The sequence below is a fragment of the Fulmarus glacialis genome, unplaced genomic scaffold (genome assembly GCF_000690835.1).
Source record: "Fulmarus glacialis isolate BGI_N327 unplaced genomic scaffold, ASM69083v1 scaffold5297, whole genome shotgun sequence".
NCBI classification, from domain to species: Eukaryota; Metazoa; Chordata; class Aves; order Procellariiformes; family Procellariidae; genus Fulmarus; species Fulmarus glacialis.
The window spans coordinates 5,943-23,126 of NW_009221239.1; the positions used below are offsets into that span (position 1 = coordinate 5,943).

Here is a 17,184-nt window from a genome sequence, read left to right on the forward strand (position 1 = left end):
AATGGCAGGCTATCCAGTTACAATTAGCAAATCATATTATTGGATTTTAAGTAGAATTATCAAATCATTTATTTACCCTGCACTAATGGTTAGACATTTCAATTAAAAGCAGTCATATTTCTTCAGTATCTGGGCCAAAATCTGAAGAAAACCCAGCTAGCAAACCGCACTACTAAGATAAAGTAATATTATTCTATGTTGTTTTGAAGTCTGGGACCCTGAAACAATAAAATTTGTTAATCTTCAGACCACATTCCCTTCACCTTTTAAAAGGACAGCTTAATCATCCACAGATTTTCTGTCAGAGTTTCATGGGATGAATGGAAATCTCAAATTTTGCTCAGCCAATCTTTGATTTTCCTCTAATCAGAATCCCATCCCATTTAATAGGTAGATAATGGTAGCTCAGAATTTAGCAGATATCTCACAGTGGTTGCAGATGTTTCACATCTCTCTTTTTTTTTTTAATTTTCATATTTAGCGTATAATCCAAAAAACTATTAATGAAGATAACACCCAACACGGGTGGTGCTTTCCTATCTGATTACCATAAATAACTACAGGCAGAATTAATGCTGTGTTTTGTCACATAATCCCTTCCTAATTCAAATCTAATCATCAAGCATTCCTTCAATTCCATTTAGTGAATTCATCTAGACAGCTAAAGCCTGCCTCTTTCAACTTACTTTTTTACACCCTCTAACAGGGCACTCCATTTATTCATTTGTATAGCATTATTTTTACTGAGACAGAAGTTTTCGCAGTCTTCCTTCTGTTTCTTATCAATGCTAGTTATCTTGTGCTTCAAATCTAAAAACAATTTATTTGTCAAGTTGCCCAGAAATTTTCGAGTTTTCATAGGCATTACTTCAAAATATAGGGACAAGCTACACAAAGAAAATGTGATGCAAAATGTATTATACTGGAAATGGCTGCCACAGAGGTACAGTTATTTTATTTTTCTTTTGCTTAGGACCCACAACAGATAATGAACTTGCAACAAATCATGAAATAGCCTAATATTTTGGAATAAACAACTACTTTGCTATTAGAAAGCAGTGTACTCTTCATTCTTAAGGAATCTTACCAATAGCAGACTCTTTCAAATGACTTGAACTGGAGCTGCTTGAATTGTCCAATACATCCAGCTCATCATCTAATTCAGAGAACATATCTGCACATAAAAATGAAAGCAAAGAAGCTTTAACCCAACTCTGACCAGCATAATAGTACTCCTAATGCTTCTTTTGCTAATGACTACCTTTCTCAGAGTTCTCTAAAGTGCTGTGATCCTCTACCAGGACTTCTTCATATGTTCTTTCCTCATCTTTTCCACATGCAGATTGACAACTTTCAGCTGGAAGGTCAGTATTTTCTGAAAATTCACTTTTGCAACTGGCTGCTCCACTGCTGCTGCTATGAAGACTCAACTTCTCGTAATTTTTCTGACGATAAAGAACAAAAAGGAAATGTTACATATTGACCTTATCTAGCACTCATTAGAAAACCTGCAAATCAAAGTGTATAGACTCACACATAAAAATGCACTTTTTGTTCCCACTTAGCTGTTAGTCCAGGACTACATCGTACCTGGTTCAGCCACTGATTCTAAATTTAGAGCAGAACTTTCAAACTCTTAATCTAAACAAATTGTTTCTAGCCTTTACATAAAAGGCACCTTCATTCTTGATGAAGGTCTTTTCATAACAAGCACTGAAAGTGAAAAAAATGAAACAAATGCCATACCAGAAAGAAATACTAAACAACACACACAAAAAAAAACCTGGACAAAGATAGTAGGTTTCCCTGATACAAACAATGGTAGATTTACTCTCTTCCAGCTTAGATCGTAAACAGCAGACCAGTTCTGGAAAATAGAAAACCTGCACAACAGTCAAGATGGTAGTAAAATATGAAGTGAACTTGATATGATGTGATGCCAGAGAGACTCCCCAAGACTGAACTGACCAAACGTAGCAAGAGGTACTTTAATGACTACAAAATTCTGCCTCTGCTGTTGTCATTGTTTATAGCTTTTCTGAAAAGAATAGAGATCCCTGATCCCTGTTATTGCTTCTATTTTAATGCAACATATTTTGAAAACAGACTGTTTTTATGATCTCTTTATATATTGTTCCAAGTCTTCTCATATTATTTCTGTTGTGTGTAAATAAATTCATGCGCTTTTTTACTGTATCTTGTCAGAGCAAAGTGTGATAAAGGAGAACAGGAGATAAATTATATAAACATATCAGATTAAACAAATAAGTATATTTAATATTAAAGTAATTTCAGGAGATAATACATTCCTAAATACTTATATTCTTACCAAGTGTGTCAAAGACAATTTGACCTGTATCTAAGAAAATAGTCTTTCCCATGAAGTATTTTGACCTTATTGGGACACAGCAGAATGGGTGCATTCTGAAAACCGTTCCTCCTTCAGCAACCTAACTGCACCCCTGAGCACTGACTATATCTCTGCCTGCATAATGGTCTGCTTCAGTTATTTCCTCATCTTTTGTTCTATTCCCAAAACTATAACTTAACTTGTAAGAGATGGCTTGTCAAGCTTTTCTCTTCAAATTTGGGTGGGAAAAAATCAATTTACACTTAAATACTGGACTGAGCTTATGTGCAAGATGCCACAATAGCAGTGACTGCAGTGTAGCACAGCATGGCAACCACTAAGGATGACTCTCAAGCTGACTTAAAGAGAGTAGTCCAATCACGACATATGAGCACGCTTATTGTGCCCTGAACAGTAAGTGCACAATTACTGAAGAGAACCAATTCACCTGTTCTACATCAAAGAAAACAAAGTAAAGGGAGAGAAGGGTCAAACTGCATGGACATTTCAAACTTAAAACTCCTTTCAACATTGCCAAGACTGAACATCACACTCAAATGACTAATTGTTAACAATAACTTGTAAATCAAGTGGAGCTAAGGGGAAAAAAAGATCAGAAAGACTGCTGTTACCAATTGGTGTCAGATCTAACTGCCACATCAAGAAACAAAACCTGTTTGAAATGCCTGAGCTGAATTCTGTAGACCTCATGATAAAAATAATGATCACACCTGCTACAGAAACTGTTCAGAGATAAGTGAAATGTATCCTAAAGCCTTATAGCAGTTTTATAAATTGTAAATCTATAACCTGTCTATACATAAAATCTAGTCCATTTACATAATATCTGAACATTGAGAAATATAGTATTTCATTACTAATCTGAGAGTAATATATAAATTTACTGTGATATACTTTGCCCTACCTAGACAATAGCTAATAATTTCCAAAAGTGAGATTATATACTGTTGTTTCTCTTTTGAGTAGGATGCCTGACTGATTTAGGAGGACAAAAGTACATGGACTGGAGGAGGCTTGGATGCGAGTTCAATGCCACTTCTGCTCAACATTGGAGTGGGACAATAAGGACCTACATAAGAATATAAGGATATAAAGAACATAATTTTGTGACAAAAGCATGGAGAAAGTATTCTCCAATACCCTGAAACAACCACTTCCATATCCTTGGAGAGACTTCTTTCAGATAGGCAGAAAGACAGATACTTATCCTTTGAAGAAATCTATTAAACAGTGGGATATTCAAAATATCACAAACATTGAAACATGAGTTTGATATATGTTCATTTGAACTGTGCTCATATCTACACTTTATTCTAGAGTCCAGTATTTTACAAATCTTTGTGGAGACTTCATCAGTTGATCCAGTTTATTTTCACATTTTCATAATCAACTAGTACCTCAGTTTCCCCATGGGTCCAATTCTTCACCACCTTTGTTGAAACAAACTCTAGTATAAACGAACACAGATCAAAAGGAAATCTAAGTGGAAAAGAGACCCTGTGCAAAAATGTTCAAATCACAAACAATTAAATTTTTCTTCCAGAATTCATCTTTATGACTGAGCAAAAGCCTCTCTGGAAAAACTTGAAATTTGTGTCCCAGCCATGAAGAAAAACCTTCTCTCAGAGAAGCTGAGACTCTTCATCCATATCCTGTACACTTGCACTGTCTCTCTCTTCATTGGTCACCATTACCACTGTAAAATCAGATATACTTTATTTTTGGAGAAGTGAAACCTAACTGGGTCTTTTTGACTTCCGACAGGAATCTAATCTTTTATAAATTGAAATTAACACTGTCAAAAAAAAAAAAAAAAGTTTTAACTAAAATAAAGATATTGATCTTTTGTTTAGCTCTGTTTTGCCATATTGCTGTCCAGAAGAATTAATTTTTCTGTCTTCAAGAAATATAGAGCTCTCTAGTGGCATTTGCAAACAGTGTTTAATTAATCTTCTTTATTAGAGACAAGTAATTACAGCATTATACTAGTCAACTGAATTTCTATTTCAAGAAAAAAAAAACAGAACTACTTCCACTATTAAACTACTTCCACTATAGTAAAAAACTAGAAGATAGCAATAAAATGAGTAACAGCTAACATGAAATTGTTGGGAAAAAAACCATACTAAACCAACATATTTCTTTCTTTAACAGGGTAACAGCTCTTGTGCGCTGGGAACAAGAAGCAGATGTCATTTATAATGGTTTCAGTAAGGCTTTTGGCAATGTTTCTCATGACATCTTACAAGAAAGCTAGGGAAGTGTGACCTAGACAAAATCAGTTGGCTGTACAATTGACCATACATATTGTACTCAACTTGGTAACTACTTTGAGTGTTTGTTAAACAATGGGTAGCAAGCACAATTTTTTAGGCTTCCTTCTGACCTTGTTCCAAAATCATTCAATGTTGTCACTGAATTACAATGATAATCTGCATAAAGGGATAGATTGACTATTAAATGTGTATAGACTGTGATACATTCACATCATATATTACAGCACAGACATCATACACAGAGTTGCGTCAATGCAAGTGACAATAGGTATCAAAGAAAGTTTTGACAAACTGGAGAAACTGAAAGAACTGATGAAGTTTAAATAGGGAGAATGCGAAGTTCTGTGAGCAGGGAGAAACAACTGTACAAATGCACAGACTGGGGAAGGACCGGTCAGACAGCACCTCTGCAGGAAAAGATATGGGGATTTTGGTGGATCAGAAGCAGAGCATGACTCAACAATACCATGCTGTTATGAAAAGGTAAACATCATACTGGTATGTATAAAGAGCGTCATCTCCAAGAACTGTGTAATCTTTCTACTTGGTACCAGTAAGGTTCTCAGGTGGAGTAATTGAGTCGAGTTTTGAACACTACACTTAAAAAATGTGGAGAGACAGCAGAGGAGAGAAATGAGAATAATCAGAGGTCTACAAAACACAAGTTACAAAGTAAGACTGATGGAATTTGATTATTCAGTCCAAAGAAAAAAATTATGGAGGGGAGATATATAAGAGAAAAGAAATAACTCTCATATATTTCCACTGTGGGGAGGACAAAAAGTAAGCAGCTTAAGCTGCAACAAGTAAAATTTAGGTTAGACTTTAAACCATCTAACAGTAATTAAGTGTTCAACTATTGCATCTATCTGGGATCCTGCAGAGAGAAATATGTGTTCATGCACTATGTAACAAGTTTGAATGTGCTCAGTAACTGCGGTGTTCTGGGGACGTTCTGGACTTAGTGCTTTCAGAGCAATTACATGACACTTAAGAGTGGGTCTGAAAATCCCAAGTGTCAAATACATCCCATATGTGCACATTCATATGTCCATCTAATATCTCCTGGAAACAAGACATACACATCTACTCTGTCAAGCACACAAAGCAAGACGAACATTTTCTGAAAGCATCAGACTAACTGCAGATACAGTATATAGCTCAGTGTATATGAGCTATGGGCATGCCCGGGATTTCCAATTATCTTCTGACAGCGCTTCAGACATCCTCATGGTTTTCCAGATGTTATCTTCGGATGGAAAAAAAAGACTCATTCAGACATGTGATTGCTGACTGTAAAGACAGTTTTTGCATTTCTGCTGGTTCCAAACTGTTCCCTAATTTGGCATAGTTTGCCTTGGGAAAGACTTTCCAGCACTTGACATTTTAATGACTGACTGGTCAAATACCTGTCAGGCGTGGCAGGTAGCTCTAAGGTTTGGAGATGGACAAGACAATCTCTCACAACTCTTCCTGCCGTATATTCTGTGATTCTATTAAAGTACTTTGACGCACTAACAAATTGAAGCTGTCCTTAATAGTTTGATCATACATTTTCACAGGTACTAACTTGGCTGTGATGACTATTTCCTACAGTCAGCAACTGTTAAAAAAATTATACCTGCAAAACACTTTTTGCATAATTATTTTATTCTCCAAACATAAACAGTATAAATCTAAAAAGGTTACTTTCTTTTTATCACACCAACTGTAATTTCTAACATTTAAACTTTAATTCCAGTACCTGCTACATAAATGCCAAAACAGAATAGTGTCAGAACAAAATCAATGGCGTGAAAGGTGGAAGAAGAAAACAATTTGTGGAATGCTAAGCTCTCATGACATTCCTAAGTCCTCACTCATTTCCATGCAGCAGTGCACAGACAGGCACTATCACCCGAATTTTTTTATAAAATTTTTCATAATCAATTTTTAATAAAAATAGGAATTGAATATTCTAACCTAACATAAAGATTGGTATATATTGCTGCGATATTAATAACCTGTTGCATCCTAAGTGTTTTCAAATCAAACACACTCTTTGCTACAACCAATACAAAAACAGTTGCTGCATTCATACACAGTTGTTTTAAGAAAAAAAATCTTTTATGCATTGATTGGCTGAATTGAGCCACAAAGAAAGAGGAACTTAAAATGAACTTTAATCCAATCTTTATGTCTTTTTCTGAGTTAACAAAAAAAAAAAAAGATTAATTCAAATTGAATTGCTAATTAAGCACAACTTTGTAATGCATGTGGTGATGCTTAGAAACTAAGATGATTATTTGCACAACAATTGCCAACAGTGCAGAACTGAATTTGGGTATGGGGGAAATGACTTGGTGAAAATGCAGTTAAATCTCTTTGCCTTTCAGAGAGCTGTGATCCTGTCCTCATTTCTTATAAAAACTTGAGGAAATTGATGGCTGCTTTTAATTACAAGAGTTGCCAGTAGCCTGCAGGGTAGCTACAGAAGTATGGATTCTTAAACCATGAGCTTTAACCCTTCCCCCTTTGGCCACACATCCCTGTGGATGAAGAAAAAGATTGGGATAAAGAAAATCCATTCCTGTGGATAAAGAAGAGTGGGAGCAGTAGCATGCTCTGTATTTACAGGTATTCCTACAAAATGCTTCACAATTATTTACATTAGGGTCTTTGTGATAGAAAGGGCATACAAAGAAATCCCAGTGTTTCTCAAGACTTTAGATACACTATTCATGTTTCTAAACCAATCTAGAAAAGACATAACACAATCTACTTTTAATTATCTACAGGTGGATTATGAAGGTTTATGCCACAGATGGAAGACTGGAAACTGCATCAGCCATTTCAGGTCTGGCCAGGTTCTTTAGTTTAGATGTCTGGAAACTGCTATACTGCTTCTTTCACTATTTCCAGCCAATAAATAGTTGAACAGCTTCTGCAAGGGAGAGAGCCAGGCAGGCTTCTTAGCATAGGCTGTAACCAAGCTGCCTGCAAGCAGAATAATCAGAATATATCTCCTAGCAGTAGCATCCTAGTCCACCAGAAGTACAATACCTTCATACCTGCAGATCCAGGTCTGGGAGGGCCAGTGTTGACCTGCAGCTAAAAATCCTATCTAGATGAAAGACGACTCACCTTGGGCCTATATGCCATGCTCTTCAGCATGCTGGGTTAGGGTAAGACTTACCAGTTCAAGTGTGAAAACAGAAAAATGCAGAGAGCAACCTTGTTAATAAGCATTCTTGTGCATTTGAACATTAGGACAAAGCACTCAGCTAATGGTGACCTAAATGGACCAGCTCAGACCAAGCACTGTTAATGACTTCTGACAGCCTATTAGCCCTGACAAATGCTGGATGTGGAGCCACTCCTTAGATCACACTACATTCAGAAACAAAAGTTGCACCTACTTTTCCATTACCTAAGCATCTTAGTCTCCTATTATTCTGCATGTTTGGGAACTTCATTTGAATACATGGATTTGCATATAAGGATTTAAAAATAAAATGTGTATTCTAGTGACACTATTAATACAAAAATTAAAATAAGCTTAAATTCCCAAAGAACACAGTATTACAAAAACCCGGTATAGAGAAAGAATGTGACAGAACATGTGTGCCATATGCACAGATCAGAACTTCAGATATTGAGAAAAGGAATTTACTCTCAAAGAATATACTAAAAACGGGCAGACATGATAGACTACCTGGCTGCACAGAGTAGCAGGAGGTACAAAAGGCTCATATTTTGTTACATATTTTTAGCTGACAGCCTCCAATTATAACGCTTACAGTTTTCTCTCCCACATTCAAAATATAGGACAGATCTCAATATTCATCATTCTATATTGTTTTAGGTATATTGATATTTTACACTTAAAGATCTGGCAATGAGAAAAAAATTATTCTATTTATATGTCAAACAGTATGTGAACAAGCTGGCTTATCAAGGGCTTCTAAGCCTTATTTCTAAGTGAAAAACACTTCAGGATATATGCAGTATATGAAACAATAACAGATGATGCCCATGTATTCAAATACATATTTCGAAAGTAATAAAAATTACTTATTTTCAGCTTTTTGCAAACAGGCAAAATAATGTCTAAATTTTTCAAATCTATATACCTCAGAAAAGCAATCAAATTATTATTTGGCTACCCTCCCATCTCTTTAAAGGAAAATATTAGAAAGATACATTCATTATTAGTTATATTAACTACTGTTTTGAGACTCAGATTTGGCTTGGAACACAGAAAACTCAATTTTGCCATTGGTCTGTTTGGTGACCTTACCCAAACTACTTTTTTCTCTCCTTTTCCTACCCAGGGCATGAAAATACAATATTGACCAGCTTGAAATGAAAGGTACTATGTGAGAGGTAATTACTACTATTATTATTATTGCTTGTTTTGGTCCTCTGTACTCTGTGTTATGTCAGCAATCTTAACCTTTCAGAACTGAACATACTAACTCTACTAAATACCTTTCATCCCTACACATCTTCTTCTGTTCTTAAATAAACAACAATTTCTATGGAAAACAAGGAAAAATAAGAATTTATGTGGGGAACTGATAATGATTCTTTTTTATTAGTATTATTTTCAAGCATGGATTTTATGCTATACTTATCAGGCAAGGTAACTACACTTCTCCAACATCATCTACTGACCTGCCTTTCAATTGCCTATGTATCAGCTTCCATACCGGTCTTAAACTATTTATAAAACAGATTCCACTCTGGCTCCAAAAGATCTCTGCTGCTTAGTTCCATAAACCAGGACAGAAAGTACACTCTTTATTTCAGAAACATTATATAACACAATATGGGATGAAAAAGGAGGCCATAAGTACATTTCAGTAGAGAGAAAACAAAGTATAAGATAGCTGACTTTAACAAAACATTGAACTACATGGCAGAAACACTGAATTCTCTGTCATCATGGAAAAATGACAAATTACCTGGCTATGGAATCGCTGGGGCCTTGACTAAGATGAATTAGGTTGTCCATACCTCATAGAGTTTTTATTTCAAGAACAGCTGCTTGAAATTCTTCCTAGTACTTTTAGTCAGAATATTGTCTTTTTTTCAAAAGTTAAACTTTTCAGGAATAATTATCCTCTTTATTAGAAATCCTCATAAACTTCATAAAAATTTCCTACAATACTGGGAACAAGGAAACAACATGGCTCCTTCTGTTTCTAAGCCCTGTAGCACTCCTCTGAAATTTGAAAGATCCAAGCCTGATTTATTCTATCTTATTTACAGCAAAGACACACAATTAGGTCTCCCACTTCTCATTACCGAGCCATAGTCCTCTCAGCTTCTGTAGTGTCCTGGATCTTTGTCAGATCCTCCTGTTGTACCTGTTTCTTTTAATATACATAATAAAATATCCATTGGTGTGGAACTAGAACTACAGCATTCCTTCCTTGAGAAGACTAGCCATCATCCCCCAAAATACAGAGACATTTTCCTTCTTGTTTTGTAGATAGGTGTATTTCTCAAGTATTTGTACAAAACAGAAGTACTCCATCTTCATTGTAAAGCTATTAGTTCTACCATATCACACAAGCGTCTGAATAGGGCACTCTTCTCTCAAAGACAGGATAATTGCATTGAAATCCCAAATCAAGCAGCTTTGCATTCATAGTACCTTTTTTTGCAAATTTCACCACAGTTATGCAAGAGAACACCTATATCAAGATATGAAAAAATAATGGCATACAACAAGCTTCCAAATGTGTAGGGTAAGAAAACTCAAAAACCATGGAAAATAATTGCTCAGTTTTAAGTTATAAACTGCACTCTGTATCTTTCTTTCATCTCAGTATCTCTTACATTCCAAATGACAGTGGTTTGTTGAGGTTTTTCTGGAAGTTCTTGGCATCCTTTTTATTGAAAAAAATGGTATAACACAAATAATGAACTTGGACTGATAGGTCAAAAAACTACCGGAAAAAAAAAAAATTAATAATTTCTACAAATCTTATGTTTGGCCAGGAAGGTGAAGACAAAGAACGCATTAAAAAGAATAATCCATGAGTTTGAAACCAGGTGTTCCTGAAAACCTTTTTCCTACACAGAGGTTCTTCAGTGCAAACTACTGAGCCCTGATAAAAGGAATCTAAGAGAGATACAATAGCTGAACAGATTAGAGTAGCTGTGTAAATTATAACTTTGCTTCATAATTACCATAACAATAATTTTCACAGTGAGCTTTTCCTACACAAAAGCATTGTCCTTGTATTTTTTTTAGTAAATTCTCTGAGATCATATACAAGTTTGGTTCATTTTGTGAAATATTGATGTCCTTCATGAAGAGTGCTTAAAACACAGCCTGAAGCAAATGGAAAAATTTTAAGAAGTATTTCTGCAGAACCGTATCAGACAGTAAGAAAGCATTAGCCAGTACCTTATCAGCATCACTGTTCTTTATTTAGCAATCTGTAATTAAAAATTATATTTGCACAGGTTACATTTTCTAGGTGTCATTGTTTGTGAATCATACACAAGATTATCCCTTTGTTCCACCCTAGCCAAGTGTATATTCTCCTATTCACAAACCATTCACAAGTGTGCAGTAATAATTAAACATTATTAGATTCTATCAAAACTGCAAGTACCTCCATAACAATGCCATTTTCCAACATAGAATGATATTGGGTTTTAAGATACTGTCATTTTTCCTGCATAAGCATGTCCACAAAAAATGAATGAATACCTCTTTAAAAATAAATTAAAGAGCCTGCATGGAAAAATGTTCTAAGAAGATGGGTCTTTTCACTTTGATTTATTTCCTGCTTTGTTGTACCTTATTTTTTCAGATATGGTAAACAATGATAAGAAAAAGTAAAGCCTAATACATGTGCTTACTTGTGATAAAATGGAAAGCTGATGGTCATAGGTTACTGCATTTCGATTAGCCTCCATGAAGTACTTCTGGGTTCGTCTCCTCTCCCGATCCAGTTTCTTCTCCAACATGAGATGAGAGGTGGATAAAACATCCAGGTATTTCATCATCACATCAGACAGCAGTGAGCTGACCTCCACTATGTCTGGACGTGCCTCTGCATCAGGAGTCAAGCATCTACAGAAAGAACATTCTCTAATGAAAGCTAATTACGTCTTTCTAAAAAACTGTTTAGTACCGCAGCATTTCTCCATTGGTATTTATCAAGTCATGCTGGCCAGCACTCTGCTCAAGCCTGCGTGGGACAGTTTGACACTGTGCAGCCTTGGTGTTGACACACCACAGAGCACAGTCTCTGGTATCAGCTGGAACAATTATCCTTGGCACTTCAGAGGCACCGATCCAGACAGAACTGTTAAGGGAGGCTGCTGCTGCGCACCCCCAGACACAGTAGGGAGTACCTGGTGCCTCTTCCTAGAACTAGGGGAGACATTGGCCTCCCCTGTGGGGACTGTGCTCTGGTCAAGGTGCTGCACTGCTGGACAAAGCAGCTGTGAAGGAGATGAGTGTGCTGTCAGGAGTATTTACAGGAGAACAAGAAGATTGTCACAGAGACTTTGCAGAGACGAGACACCCCAAACAATGCAAAGGAGGAAAACCTAGAAATTACCCTCAAAGGAGCAGTGGATGGAGGATCCCAAGAGGAGGTAGGCTGGAGACTTGTGACTTCTGCCAACAGAAAGAAGGCTTTTCCTGTGCCTACAGATATACAAGGTATAGTGACCTGGGAACAAGCGAGGAAGAAAAAGACCTAACAGAGGAAACACCAGAGTCAGGTGAGTCTGAATCAAATGTCTACATCACAAATAAGCAGCAGCAGCTGACAGTCATTTGAGATTGAGGGAACAGAGGCACCCATCTACTTGATCTGATTTGACGATTGTGAAGCCCGTTGCTTGTGAGGTGCTTGGATTCAGGACATTGTGGAAATACTACCAAGACTTATCTGGCCCTTGGGCTATTATGCCTTACTGCTCATTCATATGGGCATGAATGACACTATCAGGGTTGAACCTGAACATACCAAAAGTGACTACAGAGCACTAGGGTCAAGTGTGAAGGGCAGGGGGGCAAGGTGGTGTTCTCCTCAACTCTTCCAGTGAGGGGCAAAGGCTCAAGTCAGGGTGGATGCAACCTGCAGTCCAACACCTGGCTGCGTGTGGTCAAGAGCTTATGGGTAAGAATCTAAGGAACAGACCAACATGGGTGACATTGTGGTAGATGCCTGCTATAAACCACCCAAAACCAAAGAGGAAGTCAATGAAGCCTTTGTTGGACAGATGGAGGAAGCTTCATCATTGCAGGCACTCTTACTCATTGGGGCCTATTAATCACCCTGATATCTGCTGATGGGGGAATATGGCTGTAATACGGCAATCCAGGAGATTTCTGGAATCTGTTAATGACAATTTCTTGGTGCAGGTGATTCAGAAGCTAACTAGCAAAGGCACTTTGCCAGACCTGTTGCTTACAAACAAGGAAGAACCAGACAGGGGTGTGAAGATCGAGGGCAGCCTCGGCTACAGCAACCATCAAACTGTGGAGTTCAAAATCCTGAGAGAAGTGAGAAAGACAGATTGTATGGTCACAACACAGGACTTCAGGAGAGCAGAATTCAGCCTGTTCAGGGATCTTTCTGCTAGAATCTCATGGAAGACTGCCCTGGAAGGTAAAGGGAAAGCAGTTAATCTTCAGGGACACCTCAAAGCACAAGAACAGCCCACTCCTGCATGTAGGAAGCAGGGGTGGGCTACACAGGAACAATATACAGATATTGCCCAAAGGGTGGTGTTAGGAAAGCCAAAGGTCAGCTGGAGTTGAAACTAGCAATGGACGTGGAAGGCAGAAGAAAGGCCTTCTATAAGTACATTGACAACACTAGAAAGGCTAAGGAAAATGTGGACCCACTATGCAATCTAGAGACAAAGGACATGGAAAAGGCTGGGGCACTCAATCCCTTTTTTGCTTCCATTTCCATTGGGAAACTTCGGCCTTAAGTGTTCCAGATCTCTGAGCCTACCTGTAGAATCCATGAGCATGAAGCATTACCACATAGTGGAAAATATAGTGAGGAAGCATTTAAGCCAATTGGACATATACAAGCCCACGGGACCAGGTGAGATGAGCCTGAGGGTGCTGATGCAACTGGCCAATGCCACTATTCATCATGTCTGAAAGGATCAGAGGGAGGTTCCTGTAGGCTGGAAAAAGTTGAGTATCACATGCATATCCAAGAAAAGTGAGAGGGTGGATCCAGGAAGTTACTAGCCAGTTAGCTTCACCTCAGTCCCTGGAAAAATAATAGAGCAAATTCCCCTGGAAGTAATTTTCAAGCACACAAAGGACAAGAACGTGACTGGGAACAGCCAGGATGGATTTTCCAAACATCAGTCATACCTGACTAGACTCATTGCTCTCTATGATGAGATTACTGGCTCTGTGGACAAGGGGAGAGCAGCATATGCTGTGGGTAGCTTTATTTTAGCAAGGCCTTTGACACAATATCCCACAGGATCCACAGGACTATAAGGTAGGTAGATAAATTGGCTGAACTTTCTGGCTCAAAGAGATGTCATCAGCAGTACAAAGTCCAGCTGGTGGCTGGAAGTAGCATCCTCCAGGGATTGATACTGGGCCAGCACTGTTTAATGTCTTTATTAATGACCTAGACGATGAGATGGAGCGCGTTCTCAAAAGGTTCGTGAACACCAAATTACAGGGATCAGTTGATACATGGGACAGGGCTGCTGTCAGAGGGACCTGGGCTACCTATGCAGAGATCTGATTGCTAGCTACATAATGGGAGGGTATAGAAAAGATGGAGCCAGATCCTTCTCGGAGATTAACAGTGATAAGGCAAGAGGCAATAAACACAAGTTAGAACACAGGAAAATCTGATTAGATATAAGGATTATTATTACTATTACTATTACTACTGCTACTGCTTCTAACCACAAAGGTAGACAAGCACTGAAGAGGACCCAGAGAAGTTGTGGGATCTCCATCCTTCAAGATATTCAGAACTCAGTTAGACAAGACCCTGAGCAGTGACCAACCAGATCTAATTGTATCTGCTTTGAGCAGATGGACTAGATGACCTAAATTACTTTACAGTTCTACGGTTCTTTTTTCAGGCACCCTAGGTAGCTGTTTAGTAACAGTAATAATATACTGTTAGGCCTATTTTTAAATCCCCAGAATATTTTGTATGTAGTGTAGGACATGAAAGCCGATAGGGACAGTTCTGCATGTACTATGAACTGTCTTAAATCTGTTAACTCCAGTGAATCTGATAATTTACCATGATTTCCCTGCAGAGTACTATTGACCAGCTAGCATACAGATACACTTAACCCAACACCCTTCTTTAAAGAAAGTGTCACAGAATGATTTTATTGTTTCTAAAACAGTACTTTCTAAATAAACATAACTGCCATTTAAAGTAGCAGTTTTGAAAATGTTTTACAGTACTTGAACTTCTTGATTTTAATCTTTTTTGTTTAAATTTGCTCAAATCTGTTGATTAGTCTCATTAATTTTCATAACTTTGTTAATCTGTTTTACTTAAAATTTTATACTTCCTTTAAACAGAAGCAAGTTTTTCACCCTTAAGAAATGTTCTGTTTGATTTTTTTCTTTCTAATTTTTTATTTTAATCCACTGAAATGGGTCAAAATTTCCAAGAATGATGTAAGCTATAAAATATTTCTGGTAAGTCCTAAACCCATTTCCCATGCATCTAGAAAGAAATTATTTATTTATGTCTAAACACTGAGTAGAGTGATGTTCAACTCTGAAAGACTTTGATGATTGTGATTCCAGAACTTTCTTTAGTAGCTTAATCCAATAAAACTGTATTTTAATAATAATACTGAATAATAATAATGATAACACTAAATGCAAATTTACAGTTGCAAGATGAAGCTTTCAATGTTTTTTCTAATCATTATCAATAAATTATTTTTTCTATTTATGACATTCATCTCTGAATATGTGTTTTGCTTTAGTCATTTGGAAAGAACTTCATTTCCATTCATATTTCCTCAGCTATATTATAAGTAAAATCTCATTATTACTGCTTTTTTTTTAATGTTCTTTATTCTTTCTAAATATCTCAGAAAGCATAAGCCAAAACCTAATATAATATTTCATTTAAGGATTAACCCATAGTAAGAGAATCAACATTTTTTTAAAAAACATTTTATGATTCCCACTGCTATTAAAATAAGCGGAAAAATTCTTACGTGATAGGAAAACTTAATTTTAATGTTTTCATGCAAATACCTATTTAATCATCTATTTAAACCAGTTAGCCTCCATAGCAGCCAGTCTTATGATGATATGGGACTTTCAGTGAACCTGTTTAATACAGCCACAGTATCTGCAATCATAAATAACGCAAGAGCTGGCCTTGGAGAAACTCTCAAAAACTTCCTATTACAGAGTTTCTCATCACTATCAGGAATGAAAAGAAGGAAAAGACAGAAGGCCAGACACTCACATAACTTTATTTATCTAAGTCGCTGATAAAGAGGTGTTTAAAATTTGTAAGAGAATGCAATACATATCAATACTGATATGATGTGACTGGAAGATATTTTCTGGATGCATTGGGATTACTATATTATTCTTAAATAGCGAGCAATGAATTAATAAAGTCAGTTATTCTAACTACAATTATCTGTAAATATTTAAAATACTAAAATTCATTTCAGGACCTCTTAAAGGTAAATGTTAGTTCTATTAGCTCCTATCCTCCCCATTGTTGTCCTTTATCCTCAAGGTCTTTAAATAACAGAAACCTTTTTGTACAATAAAACACAATATAAAAATGTTATAGTCTTTGTACAGTAAAGTGTTTTTTAGAGATAGAATTCAACATCTGAGTGAGAAAGAAAAAGCATTTTTGTGCTAAGTGGAGTTTTTCTAAAATGGAAAAATCAAGGGAGCTAAATCTCATAGAAGTGCACCAATTCACTCGCTATACTTTGCCTTACACATTATGTTATCACCAGGAAGATGTAACCATAGCTAAGAGAAATATGCGATGAGTGAGTGGAACAAACACAGGCTCATCTTTTCCTCTGTTACTGCATTATCTCTGCTTTGTTATCTCTGCTATCCTGCTAACAGGATTAAAAGGTAGTGGGAAACATATTTCTATCAGTCAAACAAACACACAAAACTATGAAGGTGATCACACAGTGATCTATAAATAACATATTGCAACAGGGTTACTTCCTTGACCATAAACTGCACTTGAAAATGACTCAAAATGCTATCTTTTCATGGGGGGAAAAAATTGATGTGTAGGGAGTTAACTACAGCATTGGTATTGTTCAGTACTGAGTATAAAGTCTATACTGGTTGGATAAATGTGCTGACTATACTGGCATGAGTTTTCCAGTTGCATGTATGCAACTATATTGCATATCATAGAATCATAGAATCATTAAGGTTGGAAAAGACCTCTAAGATCATCGAGTCCAACCATCAACCCAACACCACCATGCCCACTAAACCATGTCCCTAAGCGCCTCATCTACACGTCTTTTAAATACTTCCAGGGATGGTGACTC

General features: G+C 36.8%; 1 protein-coding gene across 1 annotated transcript in view; it reads right to left on the reverse strand.

Moving 5' to 3' along the window:
• Positions 1-686: 686 nt before the first annotated feature.
• Positions 687-17,184, reverse strand: part of NEK10 (NIMA-related kinase 10) — a gene marked incomplete at its 3' end in the record, with an annotated part of 71,951 nt that continues 55,453 nt past the window's right edge. The window contains exons 25-28 of the mRNA XM_009581023.1: positions 11,509-11,722; positions 1,262-1,445; positions 1,088-1,174; positions 687-810 (exon numbers count right to left, since the gene is read on the reverse strand). Coding sequence (XP_009579318.1) covers positions 687-810; positions 1,088-1,174; positions 1,262-1,445; positions 11,509-11,722 — 609 coding nt within the window. The remainder of the gene's footprint in view (positions 811-1,087; positions 1,175-1,261; positions 1,446-11,508; positions 11,723-17,184) is intronic.